At 46.1% G+C, this 18,484-nt stretch overlaps 1 protein-coding gene across 1 annotated transcript in view; it reads left to right on the top strand.

The window, feature by feature from the left end:
* The window catches only part of LOC8025016 (receptor-type tyrosine-protein phosphatase N2), a 542,301-nt gene that overhangs the window by 47,984 nt on the left and 475,833 nt on the right, over nt 1–18,484 (top strand). Inside the window, exons 8-9 of the mRNA XM_042294236.1 lie at nt 31–206; nt 18,326–18,443. Of these exons, the coding sequence (XP_042150170.1) occupies nt 31–206; nt 18,326–18,443 (294 nt within the window). The remainder of the gene's footprint in view (nt 1–30; nt 207–18,325; nt 18,444–18,484) is intronic.

Here is an 18,484-nt window from a genome sequence, read left to right as displayed (position 1 = left end):
ACGGTTTATGTGTCTCCGATTCTTTGCTAGGCTGGATGGACTTCCCCAAGGACCAGCCGTACCGACCGGACGACGAGGACGAAGTCCTGGACATCGGTCTGCGGCAGGACCCGGCTTTCAGGAGGCCTATGCGCTATGACACCAAGAAGCCCGGTCCCACCTACTTCTTTCACGAGCCGGACTCTTCGGAAACCTCCAACGAGAACGTGAGTGCTCCGTTACAGATGAACGCCAATCGGTTGTTCGGCGCGAACCACTGCCTGGAAGGAGGACATCGAGAGTTTTGTGAAGTCATGCCGTGGTCTTCACCACTTAATTTGTGAGCCTGACGAAATACAGGGACTATTACTTGGTCAGCTAGATGAGAAAGATGTCCTTGTAGGGAGCACGTATTTACCATTAATTAACAGGATTAAAGCAATAAGCATCACTGCGGTTGCTTCGGGTCTCGCCGATGCCGGTAACACCAGTGCACCGTTTGCCTCTCGCCACTCGTGTATGTATAAATGTATCTTCCTCCTGGTTACAGATCCTCTTCATTTCAAATACACCTGGCGCACGAGCAGCTGGTTTATAAGAGCGAGATACATTCTTTTTGCATGTTTGCGCTTTGTGAACAAATAGGTTGTAATTTTTTTTATATATAAAAAATAAATTGCTTTTACGCTTTTCAATGAAAACGTTTTGGACAAACTAAACGCGAGTGCACGTGCTTAATACGTGTCAAAGAGCGCGAACTAGCAGTGGTACTACACTGGCTAAAGTTCTCGTCTGAAGCATGAACCAGTTTGACCAAACGTTGGCAGACTGATTTCACTGTGTCTAAACACCAAACGTTCAATCTGCGACGCCTTTGCGCACTCCTTTCTTTAGCAGTGATTGATAAAACTAGTAAATTGAACTTTTTAGGTGGTGGTGTGCTGTCGGAGGCTATGACCGATCGTTGCTTTCTCATTTAATTCATTTACGATGGCTTCATTTCATGCCTGTAGCCTCGGAGGGTTGCAGGTTATACGTGATTTTCGCTCCAATGACTAAAATTGCAAAAAAAAAAAAATGTCGTGTCCAATGAGCTTTAAACATCCGAAGTTTGATTGCACTAACGAAGCAGAAAGGGTATATGGCCAGCAGAGCCAACAATGTGATTGCGCTTTCTGAACATAAGAGTTAGCGAGAGTAGTCGAGAGTGGAAGACATGATGAAAAATAGCGCACAAAAGACAGGACAACAGGATGAAAACACATAGAACACATAGGAGTGAACGAGGTTGGACGTAAGCGTTTGAAGTAAGTCGGGCGTAACCGCAGCATGGGTGTGTAAAATAGCATCTTGGCGTCATTTGTTTTAGTGATGAAGCAGTCACAAAACGTAACGTCGCACCGCAGTCAATATTTTTATTACGTGAGCTTAACCAATACTCCCACTAGGCACAAAGAATAAGGCGTTCAAAATGCGAGGCATAAAGTGGGGGTGTGCGAATGGTGCAAGGAATTGTATAGCACAGCGTCATCTATAGCTTCAGGTTGCCCTGGCTTTCTTTTGAGCTGCAAAGGTTATAAATGTAATGAATGACGCAGTGTTCAGACTAAACCTTTAATTTGCACAATTGTACTGTCAACTTTTCCAACGGCATTCACTGTTGTGCGTCAACATCTTACTACGCCTGGTAGCTAAAACAGTGAAACTATGAAATATAGGCCTAAAAATATAAAAAAGTCTTCAGTGGAAGGTCTTTGTGGTCGAACGGCTTTTTGACCTTACGACTACATAAAATGTGCAGCCGTCATAGGGTAATTTATTGCCTAGTTCTTCTGTTGCCAGCTATTTTTTTTTGTAGGCGACATAATTTGCTTGCGTTCATTAATTACACGAATATAAAATGTATTAATCAACGTTTAATTAAGGAAGATATTTAGTGTGCCGACAAAGGCGAAGCGGCATCTGCTAGATGTTTCTTTGATGAAGCTTCCATTTCGTTCTTTTTCTCCCAGTCCCCGCCTGGTGAGGTCGCAGGAATCTGGTTTCTCCATACGTAATTAAAGCATGCCCGAATAACTGAGAATGTTAAGATTCCATGTTTTATATCCTCAATAACTATCGATACTAGCTACATTTTGTTATTAACTAGCTTATCCACAATGAAATGAAACCAAAATGAAACTTCGGGATACAATGCAAGGTTCAGAGTATACGCTCTCGCATGTAATATAAAGCGTAATCAAATTATTTATAAGTATAATAATACAAACTTGAGATAACCCTTTTTTAACGAATTGTATATTAGAACGGATCCACTCAGTTGATTGCATGGTATTTTATAAACATAATATTTGGTTCTTGATTCCGGTAATGAAATTACTAGTTTAAAGGGGCGGTGCAACGATATTCAGTTAGAATGTTTTTTTCACTTTACACGAGCTTACTGGCACTAGTGGGACTCAAGGATGCTCGCACACAGGGATGGGCAAAATACATGCAAATATGTATCGAAATAGAAATACAAAATACTTCGTCAAAAATGTATTTAATTACAAATCTAATTACATTTTCAAAAAAGCATTTAAGTACAAGATACAAATACAACCAAATGTATTTGGTCTCCTCCAAATACTTTTCCAAATATATTCCTCAAAATTTGCGTCAGCGACTTCAGGGCATTTGCAACGAGTTTCTGGGTATCTTATTTTAATTTTGCATCGCACACTCGGGAGTTAGTGTGCGAGGCTCTAGTAACGTAATAGAAATATAATCACACACAAAAAAATGTAATCAGCTTGGACGTAATAGGTGAAAAAAGTACAGAGCTTCAAGCAGCTTTTTTTGTCGATTACATTTTGGTATAGACCAACAAAGAACCGAGACGACCAAGACGCGCAGCACTAGCTAGAGAATGTTTTACTGTTGCAACTCGAACCAGTTACGAAAATCTGGACGACCCGCGCATTTAGAATGTTCCAGGCCAAAATATGGATGGAAATCCGGCTGGAAAGCATCACAAGTTGTCACAGGCACTTATTTAGCCAGTCTGCCTGTGAACGTCGATTTCGTCACTATTCTTGCCCTTGACAATCACCGTAATCACAAAGTCACTAAACGCTTGTGCTTGATTGAGAGACACTGCATTCGGTGCAGAATGTAGTTTTCTTCCTGCTCTAGACAGTGACGATAAATTTGAGGGATGTATTTTTCCCACAAAATTGTATTTAATTACAATTGTATTTGAAATACCCACGTTTTAGTATTTAAATAAACACGTCAAATACATTACCCAATTTGTATTTAAATACAAATGAAAAATACACAAAGTATTTAAAATACGTATTTCAAATACTTGTATTTGAAATACTGACCATTCCTGCTCGCACACAACGTCACTGGCCAAGAAACTCCTTTGCTGCGGTGTAATTTCAAGGACAAAAGTGACCATTTTCATTCAATCTCTCCTTTGCAAAATTTGATGACGTAACGTGGGGATCGCAGTACACCACAATGACGATATCTGAATGCGGTTTATAGATTGGACCCGAGCATTGCGTGGGCACTCGATTTAAGCTCGTGATACTTACTAGCTCGAGAAGCATTCGGGTAGTGGCCCGTGTCCAATCGCTGCAACGACGACAATAGCCGAGTCATAACAATATCTGGAACTGAGCGCGTGTCCTGTGCTTTGCCAACCCCAGCGCGCGGCTATTATCAACATTGGCGGTATAATCGGCTCCAGATCACGCGGCCGCTTGTTCTGGCAGCGAGTTGAGGGGTTGAACGATGCTCGTTTTTCTTTAATTGTTTTCTGGGACATCTATGGCGTGGGATGAAAAACGAACGCGTGTTTCATAGGTCATTAACGTAAGGGATTCATTCTAAGCGGTATTTGCGCAAAGTACGAGAATTGCGGCATCGCACCTTGAAGGAGTGGGAAATGACTCAAAGAATGTGACAGTGCGTGGTCGGTACGGTCATTCCATGCCAAGGGAGACGTGATAAATTTTTTCATGTCTGGGATATGTACTATGTACTAAAAATTAATTTGGATAAAGAAGCATCTGAACTCCAAGAAAAATCCTATTTTTATAAGAATACAATAATTATTTTTACTAATATTATGCTCTAAATTTCTGGAATTTGCATCACACTCATGTGTAATTAAGAAAAACACCGTGAAGAAATGGTTTGCCTCCACACAAATCTAGGTGGCCGCGTAATTACTTCATAATATTCCCTATCTTACACTAAAATACAAACACTGAAAGATGCCATTTTGGGTGCAAATAGGAGCTCCAAAGAGAGATACTTTGTGAGATTTTTTAAAATATTTTTATTCAACTTTGATTTGGGTGTTAGCTACACGATTGTTTTTGTTTGTTCTCATAGCACTAATAATTGAATTTCACGTGTTCAATTTTCAAAGACTCGTTTTTTTGCGTTTTTATTAAATGACTAATCATCCAGTTCATGCAGAAACGGCCACATTGAGAGCCAGAAAAGTCAATATGGGCAGCGGTGCCCGGAAATTTAGAAATAGTTAAAAGTTAAATCCACCTCATTCGTTTAGAAAATATAAAAAAAATAGAGAAGTACTTTTTGTCTTTTACTGAGAAATGATATGTTAAAGATGAGCATCTCCGAGCATGCCTCCCGGCGCCTCCTCGTTGGCGACGCACGACGGCGTTCGCCTGCGAGGCGTCAACGGTATGAGACGCTGCTGCAATGTCTTCAAAACTCTCCTGAAAGCACGTCTTATTTTGTTGAAGTGGGCGTTATTCTGACTTCCATGCATCCATATATTTTTTCCCTTAATGTAATAACACTGACGTCTTAGTTTTACTCTACTTCTTCCCAGGGAATTGCCGACGGGTGCAGGCCTACATCGTCTGCTTTTCTAGTTTGAGAATGCATGCTGGGCGTCGGCCTCGTCTGTTGTATGTCCAGATATAAAAACAATGCAGACCGAATAGTTCTTCACCGATGTGCGGAATATTAAAATTTCAATTAAAAACGCGAAAACTGACCATTAAATATCTAAGCAGCTGTCACCTTTTTCACAAAATTTCTGAATTGGTCAACCTCCTGATAGTAGCTGGCGTCACTACTCCAATGGACCTGCGCACGCGCGAGCGCTCGTTGCCAAGCGGCGGAAGTCGGCACGAAAAATGGAGGAAATTCGGTAGGAGGCTGCGGATCAGTGAGTAGAACACGTAATTGCGTTACAAAAAAAAATATAGACGGAAACAAAAACACGGCGTTTGGGTGGACGCCACGGATGCCTCTCTTTAAAGTCGCATTGGGCACGCGCCGCAGCTCAGAGAGCGAAGCAACTGGTAGCGTAGCTCCCACTATCGATTGGTAGCGCAGGTAGGTCACTTCCTCGATTTGTAGTTCGTGTAGCCACCACCTGGTGCCGTGGGTATATGGAAAAGGTCCATTGCAAAGTGAGCCATGAAACTATTCATTAAAATGTTAATCGACAATTTGTTTATTAAACCGACTTACTAATAGGGTCATTAATTCATCTAAAGTCTCCCGAGCCTAACACTCAGGTCGCGAAGATGGCATTTCTGTAACTTCCACATCTTATCAAACACACTTCCTGTAAAAGTACTATTGAGTTCAGAATGTAATACATGTTCTGCTGGCTTCCGGTGCTTTTCGGGGTCTAAAATTCTGCACATGGTTGGAACCTTAGGTGTGTGAGATGTCCGCCACCTAGTAGAATGCTTTTCCTGTCATTACACTGCTTTTGGCAGCACTACTTATTCTATCAAAATATATTTAAGTTCAATGAAGGAGCGACATCACAGTTATTAATTTTCATTGGTGAAGAGCTATCCTGTCTAAATAGTCTTTATATCCGGATATACTACAGACGAGGCTGACGCGCAGTATACATTTCCAAACTTGCGCAACACGTAATGCAAGCCTGCGTTCGTGGACAATGACATGGACAGAAGTAGAGTAAAACTAAGACGCCAGTATCATTACTTAACGTAAAGAGGATACGGATGCATGGAAGTCAGGATAATTTCCACTTTAACTGAATAAGACGTGTTTTTAGGAGAGCGTTAAAGACTTTGCGGCAGCATCTAACACCGTTGATGCCTCGCTGGCGAACGCCGGCGTGCGTCGACTACGAGGCGGGCGCCTGGAGGCATGGTCGGAGAGGTTCATCTTTAAGAAAATAATTTCTCAGTAACAACAAACAGTGATTATCTACTTTATTTTATATGTTAAACAGATAAGGTAGATTCAACATTTGGCTATAGAAAGTATTCTAGTGACCGCTGCCCACATTGCTTTTTAAGGCTCGCAATATGGTCACTTCTTCAGGAACTGGGGATTTTGTCATTTAATTAGAAGGCAGAAGGCAACAAAACGAGGTTTCATGATTTAGCACATGCAATTCAATTATTAGTGCTATGAGAATAAAGAAAAAAAAATGTATTGTAGCTAACCCTCAACTCCAGGTTGACTAAAAAAAAGGAAATCTCAAAAAGTCATAACTTTAAAGCTCCTATTTGGACTCAAAATGGCGTCTTTCAGTGTGTGTAAGATAGAGCACAATATTAGGCAATTAGGCTACCATTTAAGTTTGTGTGGAACGCAATCGTTTTTTTTCACAATGTTTTTCTTAACTCCGTGGGTTTTAGGCGAATTCCAGGAATTTAGATCATGGTACCAGCAAGAACGTTTTTTATAAAAAAATGATTTTTTTTCCTTTTAGTTCAAATGCGTCTTTATCCAAATTATGTTTTGTTCATATCCCAGACATGAAAAGATTACCGCGTCTCCTTTGGCATGGAATGACCCAAAATGAGTATCCAGAAAAAAATTAAAAAAATTAGAGACCGGCATGTCGAAGAAAGCGACAGGCATATTTCTTACAATCTAAAAGAAACAAAAGTATCCGAGTGTACATCATGGGCTACTTTGACTTGAGATAATACAGCCACGCGCGTCGCCGAGGGAACGCGTGCGTGGCCGAATGGTTAGCGCGCTTGACTGCCACGCAGTATGTTTAGGTTCGATTCCAGCCAGCGTATGTTCTACGCGCCGAAAGTTCTACGCCGAATGTTCCAGAAACCCACGAGGACTCCGCATGGCGAGCGGAGTCAGTCTCGCCCCTGTGCTCGATCTTGCTTTTTCGCCGACATTGACGTCTGCGACGTCAGCCTTTCTCTATTTTGTTTTGGGCACAAGTTCGCCCCAATAAACGTTTAGTTTCATCAGTTATTCGCCGCCTCATTATTTGTCATTCGTGACATTTTCGTGGAGGTGCGGGGTACCGCATGTCCATGCAGCGCACCCTTCCAAGTTCCCGCAGTACAAGTCCGAACTCAAGCTCCCGAGGACCCAACGAAGACCAGACTGGGACTCGATCAAGTTGCTGCAACCAAGGCCTACCTTCGGAACTTGGATCCTTGCCACCCAAGACCAAAAAGTCAACGAGGCCGACGATGGACAACCAGACGTCACAGACCCCGACCGCCGCCGCCGTCGTATACTTTCCCAACTCACCCCTGACTCCGACTCCTTTGCACGGGGAGGTCCATGAAGACTATGAAAACTGGCTTCAATACAACGAACGTGTGCCTCACCATAACGGTTAGACAGCTGACCAGTGCCTGCAGAACATATACTTCTCGCTTGAAGGCACTGCGAGGCCCTGGTTTGAAAACCACGAAGCCTCCTTCACTACATAGGACTCCTGCGCCACCGAATTGAAGCAGACGTTCATCAACCACCACCGTCGGCAGCGAGCGGAGGACCTTCAGACAAGGGTGCAGGGCCCCAACGAGAGCGTGACAATCTTTGTTGAAGATGCCCGCGTCTGAGTGCCCGAGCCGATCCGGAAGCCGCGGAGGAGAAGAAAGTTCCCGTTCTCATGCGTGATGTTAATAGTGAAATTTTCGGAATCCTGATTCGCAGTCCTCCGACGACCGTCGACGTTTTTGTGAGGGAGGCCACCAACATCGAGAGCACAATGACGGCCCGAGCAAGCCACTACCACCGACTCGCCGGCGCGCCTACTGCTCCAATCGTCGCAGCTTCCTCACTGGACCTGAATACCAGCGGTGTCGACAGACTTCAGGAGATCGTACGGGATATCGTCCGGGAAGAGCTCCGCGAGATTCTACGTCCTGCAGCTCGCCCATCCTCGCTCTCACTCGCCGAGGTCGTCCGAAAGGACGTTCACCGAGCTTTCCAGCCCCGAGACTCCCATCACCGTAGCAGTACAGTTCGAGCCCGCTGTAAGCCACGCTGCAATGGTCCGACGAGCACCACCAGCCCCGCGTCCGTACATGGCGCGTCCCCGACGTCAACCTCCTGCGCCGCAGTACCCCCGACGCCGGGAAGATTGGGCGCACGTTCGTCCAGAACAAGCTGCGGTAAAAAAAGACTGACGTGTGGCGGACGGCCGACAGGCGACCGCTGTGCTACCACTGCGATGAGGCTGACCACGTCTACCGGAGGTGCCCGCTGCCCGTACCGCCAAATGGGCCTACGAGGGTTTGCGCCGAACGACCCTCGCCCAAACTACGGCGAACGCCCTCGTGACATCGAGGAGTACCCTGAATCTTCACCATCCTCAGCACCGCCTCTCCGCCGTGAAACCCGCTCACCATCGCCAAGACGTTCAGCGTCTCCAGCACCACGACCTGGCTGAGGTAGCCTGTCTCCCTTGCGACAATGGAAAAATTAAGTGCGGCAACGCCTGGAGGTGGCGTTGCCGAAGACAACCGAAGTAAAGAGCCTCCAAGGACGATGGAGCGCTTCCACCCTCACGACGCTACGCACCACAACGACGCCCCTGCATCGGTGTCCAACAACCTAAACGTTATTATTTACGGCCACGACGCCTCGGTACTCGTGGACACCGGAGCAGACTACTCAGTCTCTAGTGAGAGGCCCTCTCTTCGCCTACGAGAAATGACCACGCCGTGGGAAGGCCCTCAAATACAAACCGCTGGTGGGAAACTCATCACACCAGTCGGAAGATGCACTGCCCGCGTCGAGACACACAGTGAGACGTACCCTGTGAAGTTCTTCGTTCTGCGAGACTGTGCGAGGGACGTTATCCTCGGAATGGACTTTCTCTGCGTGTATGGCGCCGTCATCGACCTCGGAGCAAACCGGTTGACGCTATGAAAACCAGTTTCACCACCAGAAGAACCTAAAGCGACATCATCCACGGTTCGATTCCTCGCAAGCCACGTGAACTTACCGCCGCGGTCGAGTGTTTTCGTGCCCGTCAGGGTCACCATAGCTTTCTGCGAGGAAGTTCTGCTCGAGGGAAGCCTCCAGTTGCTTCTAAGAGGAGGAATAGGCGTCGCAAAAGAAGTAGCTGAACTTCAAGATGGCCGCACCATGGTCCTCGTGGCGAACTTCCGATATGAAACACAACACCCCACAAAAGGTGCAGCCGTTGGCCACGTCGAGGAACTCCGAAACTCCGCCGAAATCGCCGCCATTACTGACGCATCCTCGCCACCTCAGCAATACGGTACGTCGCCAGCGCAGCTCGACATCGACCCTAAGCTTCCGGGTCCGAAACGGCGACTGCTGATTAACCTTCCTCGCTGAATACTGCGACTGCTTTGCGACGCCGTCGAAGGTGCGCCAAGCCGCCGTTGCGAAGCACCGAATCGTTACCGAGGACGACGCGCGCCCTGTGCATCAATCGCCGTACAGAGTCTTCGTGAAAGAACGGGTTGTGATTCAGGAGCAAGTTCAAGAGATGCTGAACGACGACATAGTCCAACCTTCAAGCAGTCCGTGGGCCTGCCCAGTCGTACTGGTTAAGAAAGACGGAACGCTTAAGTTCCGCGTAGACTAGCGGCAGCTGAACGCGGTGACGAAGAAAGACATCTATCCACTGCCCGCTTCGACGACGCGTCAGACCGGCTGCGCCACTCTCGATACTTTTCATCGATGGACCCGAAGAGCGGCTACTCGCAGATCGAAGTCGACGAACGGGACCGAAAGAAGACAGCTTTCGTCACGCCAGATGGACTGTATGAGCTCAAGGTGATGCCCTTCGGACTGTGCACGGCGCCAGCAACCTTCCAGCGTGTCATGGACACCATACTGGCAGGACTGAAGTGGCAGAGCTGTCTCGTCTACCTCGATGATGTCGTAGTGTTTTCCAGCGACTTCGACAAGCACTTGCGACGAGTCCGAGCAGTTCTCCAAGCCATACGGACCGCCGGACTCACCCTGAAGCCGTCAAAGTGTCGGTTCGCCTATGACGAACTGAAGTTCCTAGGTCACGTGGTTAGTAACGAAGGCGTTCGCCCCGACCCAAAGACGACTCACGCCGTCGCAGCATTTTCAGCGCCAACAGACAAGAAGGCCGTGCGAAGGTTTCTTAGACTATGTGCCTACAATCGGCGCTTCGTTCGAAATTTCGCAAGGATTTCCGCACCGCTCGCAAACCTCACAAAGGACGCCGAGAAGTTCGCATGGGCCGATGAGCGGCAGCAGGCATTCGACGAGCTGAAGCGACGACTGCAGACGCCTCCGGTTCTTGGACATTTCAATCAGGATGCGGAAACCGAAATTCACACGGACGCTAATAACGCTGGACTTGGAGCGGTACTGGTTGAAGTGCAAGAAGGCACCGAGCGAGTTATCGTCTACGCAAGTCGGACACTGTCTAAAGCGGAGAAAAATGACTCCACAACTGAGAAAGAATGCCTTGCGGTCGTCTGGGCAATCACGATGTTTCGTCCGTACTTGTACGGGAGCCCGTTCCGTGTAGTCACGGACCACCACCCGCTCTGCTGGCTTGCGAACCTCAAGGACCCGTCAGGACGCCTCGCTCGATGGAGTCTCCGACTACAATATTCAAACATGACTGAGGTCTAAAAGTCAAGCCGCAAGCACAGCGACGCCGACTGCCTGTCCAGAGCCCCCGTTGAAACACCTTCCGGCAGCAGCGACGACGATGACAATGAGTGCTTCCTAGGCTCAGTGAACACCGACGACATGGCACGACGTCAAAGAGGCGAACCTGAGTTGCGCGCGCTAATCGAGCACCTCGAAGGACGAGCGGGCACTGTTCCCGTGTCTTCTCGAGAGCCCTGCCGACTTTCGTCCTCCGACAAGGTGTACTTTGCAGGGAGAACTTCGGAGCCAACAGCTCGCGATGGCTGCTGGTAATCCTTACCGACCTTAGAGCGGAGATCTTTCAAGCTTGCCACAACGACCCGACGTCCGGACACCTTGGTTACAGCCGTACACTGGCCCGAATTCGTGAATGGTATTACTGGCCCAAGCTGCCGAAGACCATTCACTTCTACACACGGTTCGACCACGAGTGCCAGCGACGCAAGAAACCGCCGACGAACTGGCAGGTCTCCGGCAGCCGATTGCTCCCCGGACCGCACCGTTCCAGGATATCGGATGTATCTACTTGGTTCGTTTCCACCATCGACGCAAGGAAATAGATGGATTATCGTCGCCACAGATTATCTCACAGGGTACGCCGAAACGAAAGCCCTTCCTTCAGGGACTGCTGTGGAAGTCGCCAAGTTTTTCATTGAGTCCATCGTCCTCCGGCTCGGCGCTTCCGAAGTTCTGATCTCAGACCGTGAATCATCGTTCATGGCCCAGCTGACGCGAGAAATCCTTCGTCTCAGCCACACCAGCCATCGGCGCACCACGGCGTACCACCCGCAGACCAACGGGCTGACGGAGAGACTCAACAAGACCATCGCCGACATGATCTCCATGTACGTCGACGTGGAGCACAAGACATGGGGCGAAGTGTCGCCGTACGTCACATTTGCCTGCAACACGGCCGTGCAAGAGACCACCGGATTGGCACCCTTCCATGGGTCATGGTCGCAAAGTAACGACAATGCTGGACGCGATGTTACCCCATGAACCGGCGATCGACGGAAGCGACAACGCCAGATGGTTGCCCAACGGGCAGAAGAAATCCGCCAGCTCGCCAGACACCGTATTCAAACCCAACAATGTGTCGACACTGGCCGCTACAACCTTCGTCGTCAAGACGTGCACTTCCAGCCCGGAGACAGGGTGTGGGTGGGGACACCGATCCGCCTCCGCGGTCCCAGCGACAAACTCCTGAAGTGCTACTTCGGACCCTACAAAGTGCTTCGTCAACTTGGGGGTCTGAACTGCGAGGTGATGCCCGACGGAACACGTACTTCATCACGCCGCCCTCCACGACCGGAAGTCGTCCACGTCGTACGCCTCAAGCCTTACTAAGATCGATAGGACTATGAATTGCGTTTTGTCCTACGCTCGATAGGACTGTGTTGTACAAGTCCCCGTAGTTTGTTATTATTTGTTTATTGTTTTGCTGTTTTGTTTCCGTGCATGTCGCATCGAGACGATACGCTTTTAAAAGGGGGGAGTAATGCCGCGCGCGTCGACGAGCGAGCGCGTGCGTGGCCGAATGGTTAGCGTGCATGGCTGTCACGCAGAATGTCTAGGCTCGATTCCAGCCAGCGGAATGTCCTTTTATTTATTCTTTTGAACTTGGCGTTCTCGTAAGTTCGAGAACATTCTCGTCTGATTAAGTTCCGAATGTTCTGCGCGCCGAAAGTTCTACGCCGAATGTTCCACAGACCCACGAGGGTACACAAGAGACTCTGCGCGGCGAGCGGAGTCAGTGGCTGTGCTCCAAATCTTACTCAAATGGATCCGAGTTACTCCGGCAGGTCATGTCACGTGACAACACAGATTGAAAAGTGCCGGATGCGGGTAGATATTTGAACGTCAAGGTGCAAAACCTTTACCCTGGAATAAGATCGAGTTAATTTTGGAACACGGCCAGACTCGCCTCTGCGCTCGATCCTGCTCTTTGGCCGATATTGACGCCTTCGACGCTAGCCTTTCTCTATATAGTTTTGGGCACAAGCTCGCCCCATTAAACTTTTAGTTCCTTCAGTTGTTCGCCGCCTCATAATTTGTCATTCGTGACATTACGCTACTCGTGTGACGTATCGTCCTAAATAAGAGTATCGTATCAAATGAATGGATATCGGGACATCTGAGCTATTCAAATTTAAGCAAAACGAACGAGGCGTGATCGTCGAAGGTCTCAAGGTACACCCAAACAAAACACAAAGGTTGTCGAAACTGGTAGGTTGAGCATGAGACAACTTTCTGCAAGCCTAAAGGCTTGTTCACACATTTGCTTTTGAGCGTATGGCTGGTTCACACATTTGCATTTGAGTGTATGGCTGGTTCACACATTTGCATTTGAGTGTATGGCATGGTTCACACATTTCCGTTTGAATGTAAGGCTGGTTCACACATCTGCGTTCGAATGTAAGGCTGGTTCACGCATTTGTGTTCGATTGTAAGACTGGTTCTCACATTTGCGTCAGAGTGTAGGGCTGGTTCACAGATTTGCGTTTGAGTGTATGGCTGGTTTACACACTTGCATTTGAGTGTAAGGCTTGTTCACATATTTTCGTTTGAGTGTATGATTGGTTCACACACTTGCATTTGATTGTAAGGCTTCTTCACATATTTTCGTTTGAGTGTACGACTGGTTCACACACTTGCATTTGAGTGTAAGGCTTGTCCACAAATTCGCGTTTGACTATGAGGCTGGTTCTCACATTCGCGTTTGAATGTAAGGCTAATTTACACATTTGCGTTTGAGTGTGAGGCCGGTTCACACATTTGCGTTTCATTACAAGGCTTGTTCACAAATTCGACTTTGAGTCTAAGGCTGGTTCACACCTTTGCGTTTGAGTGCGAAGCTGTTTCACGCATTTGCGTTTGAGTGTAAGGCTGGTTTACACGTTTACGTTTGAGTGTGCGCAAGTGCCTTGTGAGTGCTTGTAACCGCTTACGACTAGGGAACTGAATGCTGCACTGGCGCCTTCTATAAGGTAGCCTCGAAACTTTTCCAATATACGTGCAACTAAAACGTTTCGCAGTATTAGTAGGAGCCCATCTACGCGCAATTGATGAGAAATTGGACACTCTTATAACATTGTGAGCATTATTTTGAACCCACGCTAAAATAATGATGCCTTAAAATTGAAAAATACACGAATTTGAAATGTTCCAGGTCTACCGACAGATGGCGCCAGTGCGTTCTCTGGTAGTAAGCAGTCTAAAGCCTTTGCATCAACGCTGTCCACCACGCTCAGAACGCAGATGTGTGAACATGCCCTTGACTTTACTCGAGGCGCATAGTAAAAGCAAAGTTTCTTATCGGAACGTCAACTGCGGCACTAAGGCCTTCCGGGAAACATTTCCCCTTCTTTAGCTCTCAAAACGCTTCACCCGACGATATCCCGGCATATGACGGAACAAGGCAACTATAACGTTCTTTTCTTTTTTTTCGTTGCTTTCAGACATTCTTGTTTTTGTTCTGTTCTCATGCGTTCAGCAGCCGTGCGGAGATCCGATTATCGCATATGCGATGGTCCGATTAGGAGTTTATCTATTATGCACATCTAAGTAGTCGCCGTTTGAGGCATTAGCAACGAGCTAAGGTGAATGAGAAAAATAAATAAATAAACAAATAAAGCTCGACGAATAAAGAGGCAAAGGGCTAACCGTTTCGAATTCCGACGGCATTTTGTTCGACCCGGCTTTTGAGCGTTTTCACTGCCGTGAGCTTAAATCTTCTTTCTATGTGTCTTCCCCCCCCCCCTCTCTCCTAACTTTTTGTTATTTCTTTTATTTTTACTTTATGTTTTTACTTTCTTACGTTTGAGACAAACGTAAGAAAGTTTTTTCTCTAACGGGCCCATCGCATTGGCTGTTTTACTTCGAAATCATCTGGGACTCTCTCTCTCTCTCTCCACACTCTTTCTCTCTCTTTTAATACATATTTTAGTGTTTTTCTTTCAGTGACACAGCTTGCGCGTGTTAAAAAATTGTATACGCGTGCGCTTATGAAACGCGTCCTGATGCAGGAATACACGCAAAAGATTGAGGATATCTGTAAATACATAAAAACAAAAATCTTCCAATCTTTTTACTTTGCAAGTTAGGGAATGGACCGTCGACGACGTCCCACGAGCTGAGAATGCGACAAACGGAAATACCTGCGTGCACTAATTCCAACTAATTAGAATGTACCTCGTTCTCCCGAATTAATAAAATAATAAACATAATCCTGTAATTTTTTTTTTTTTGTGATACAGCATGATTAATTTGCGACAGCGCGCGTTTTTGTTTGCTTTAAAACGCACGCGTGAATGACACTACCATATTTACTCGAGTAATAGCCGCTCTATTTATGAACAGGGCCCTTGCGGCTACTTTCCCACATAACACATACACAGCCAATCATTGCGTTGCGCAAAAATAACATAGCGAATAACGGGATTGAGAACACGATTCTCCATACAAATTCAATCTTCACAGACCGTGACTTCGTACGAAGACGTCATCTCTGTCCTCTGTCCTGTAAACCGCTACAATCGTGTCGCGGTGATTGGCAATCTGCATGCTCGGCGGAAAAGCGAACCCTCAGGTTTTCTACATAAACAGCGCGGCTATTATTCGAGTAAATACGGTATTAGGAATTCCCAGATGTCCGAGTAATTTTATGTTACCGATAGCTCAAGAAACGCAGGGCGGGGCTTATGACAAGATATAAATAAGAGAAAAACATAAAAGACGAGGACGGACAAGACGTTTGGGAAATCGTCTTGTCCGTCCTCGTTTTTCATGTTCTTCCCTTCATATTCTACCCTACCAGCGCGCTCTTCATTCCAAGTAGGGCTTGTGACGTTCACGTTTCGTGCCTCGTGATTGGTTCTTTTTCGTTTTGTAACGGATAACGGCGCCATCCCATTAGCTATGGCGAGAGGCCTAGGATGCGCTGCTGCCTGTTTTTTTTTTTTTTGTTTTGTTTTGTTTTGTTTCTTTCAGTACCAGTTTAGTGACTGGTGTTGATAAATTATATAATGTATACTGCATAGAACCAAGCACAAAGAGGGAAAACAGGTACGAGCTATAAAGTATACCGAAGATTCGAAGGGACCGCGGCGTAGTGAGCCATTTCAGCATGGAAGAAATACAACATCCGGCGGCGTGCTTGCACATCTTCGAATATCGGTTGAAATGCAATATATGAGCGCGCTTGTCGCAGGTTACTTTTTTTTTTTTTTTCGTTAACCTAGAAATTAAAAAAAAAGCAGCTTTTATTTTTGGAGTTACATATATATACGCCGTAGAATTTACGTTTGTTTTACCGAGAAATTATCGATAAACATCGGGCTATTTAGAAAATACCAAATCGGTTAAAAAAGACACAAATAAACGCCTGCTGGTCTGAAAAAAAGTTAAAAAAAACACACCGATTTTATGGAACGTTTTGCGTCAGCTAGGACTTTTTCTGTCAAGACCCTCTCTCCTTATACTCCATGTCACTATTTGCGCGCAGTACATGCAAAGGCAACGCCATCACGTGCCTAAGTCACGCAGGCGGAGAGGTTTCGTGTTAAACACGCAACTGTATACATGTGCGAAGGCCAAAAAAGCGCGGATGTTTCGCTTGCGCGCGTGGCTCAGTGTGCGGTGTCCCGTGGATAAAGTATACTCACTCTTTTTTGTTTGAGAAGAGCGTGAGTTTTGCTCAGTGATCCGTTAAAAATACGAAATGCATAATAACAGTAAATTGACTTTATATAAAGTGGCCTAATCTGAAAGGAAAGAAACGTAGCCTATTTTTCGTTCTTTAAGCAACCCCCTTTCCCCTCTTATTTTCCTAAGCGACCGTTTTCACAAAAAAAAAAAAGTGTATATACAAGTCCCACTGTTCCTTGAAAGGTGAACGTCACTCCACAAACCACGACGACGGAAGCACGACAGGCGCGGCGAAACTGTATTGATGAGCCCGCATCTTGTGATTGCGGTGCACTTTTCATCTTCTTACGTGGTCTTCAAAGAAGAAATGTTCTAAAATATTCGGAATACTGAAGTGTACATGACCGAATAGAACGAAGGTTTTGTAGCCGCCGAAAGAGAAATTATTTGGCGCAGCGGGGATTCAAATTCCGGTTCTTCCAATATCTGGTCGGGTATGATAACCACTCCGCCCTGTATTTTTCGTGTTTCCTATTGGCCGTATTAGTGCAACGGAACGAAATGTATTCAGTCAGAAGTGTTCGCGGGAAGTGCAAGCGGGATCCAATTTCACCACTCTCGCGAACGCCATTCGAGGGAAAATAATAATCCCCTCAGCGTATTTGTTAAGGTCCTTGCTCTAAGAAATAAACGCGTGTCAGTTGTGAGGGACGCACCGACGGAAATTTTGTCAAGAGCACACACCGGTAAAGGCGATAATTGACACGATGACACAGAATCGATTTATTATACTGCTACGGCACAATATATGAAATATGAAAGAAGCGCACGGAATGAAGGGAGAGCAAAAGTGAAGTTCGGTCATGGCTGCATCCGTACTTGTCCAAAAAGGTAGGAACTAGTTCACAGTGCCGCAATATTTATGAATTTGATAGCACCTACTCTACGACAAACTTAACTTAACCAGTCTACGAACTATTTTCTTTTTTTGGACGTTACACAAAGCACATGAGACAGGGTGCCAGTAATGAGTTTCACTGGTCACCAGTCTTATAGAATATTTTAAAGAAAGGTTCCTAAAATATCGTTATATTTTGAAAACAAATATGATATTGGCTTTTATATTTGATGAATTTAGAAGGTCGAGCCACTTTCGATATTTGCGTGTTTTTGTTTTGCTTCGGTTCGCCTATTATCCTCAGAAATTAACGACGCTTTTGTGATGATAATAATCCCTGGAAAAGGGGAACAAGGGGGAAAAAGGACAAACACAAATTTCAAAACACAGCTAGGTGACTTGTGCGCGACCGAAAAAAATCCGCCTGGTCCTGGTATCGAATCATGCAGGGACCTCTCCATTTCTTCTGGAGCGCTCGGCTGTGTTTGGAGATTTGTGTTTGTCCTTTGTCCCCCTTGTTTCCCTTCTTCATGGATTAATATCATCACTCGTGTCTAGCTCGCTCGCACCTTTGCATTAATTACAGCTTTTTTGTGCTTAGTAATTACCGGTTTCAAGAGGTTTTTTTATGAAAGATGTATTAAATTTAATTTCGAAAATCGGTATTTAATTGATATGTCACACGTCTTCTCGGGGAGTAGTTTAATACTGGAAAATTAATTCGTAACCGTTTGAATTGTCTATGGAAAAAGCCGAAACATAATTACATCTGAATTTCGATAAATGTTCAAGGTTAAAAAAAATTGCATAAAAAACAAACAAACAAAAACCGCTTGCCTTTTTTTTTTTCGTTATGCCGGGTGGTTACGATTAGTATTCTTTGTTTGTCTGGCGCAGGAGCAGAATGCACGTCGAGCGATGCTGCGACAGCAGAAGCTACGCGCAGGAGCCAGGTACGGAGTGGAAGAAGACGTCGACCAGGAGGACGCTGTACTGGACCACCTCAAGGAAGTTGGTGAGCACTGTCTTCCAAAACACCGTAAACGGAGGTTTCAC

This window comes from Ixodes scapularis, unplaced genomic scaffold (assembly GCF_016920785.2).
Source record: "Ixodes scapularis isolate PalLabHiFi unplaced genomic scaffold, ASM1692078v2 PGA_scaffold5__190_contigs__length_132052651, whole genome shotgun sequence".
Classification (NCBI taxonomy): Eukaryota; Metazoa; Arthropoda; class Arachnida; order Ixodida; family Ixodidae; genus Ixodes; species Ixodes scapularis.
Note: the sequence above shows the minus strand (reverse complement) of the source record. Positions and strands in the feature narration are given on the sequence as shown.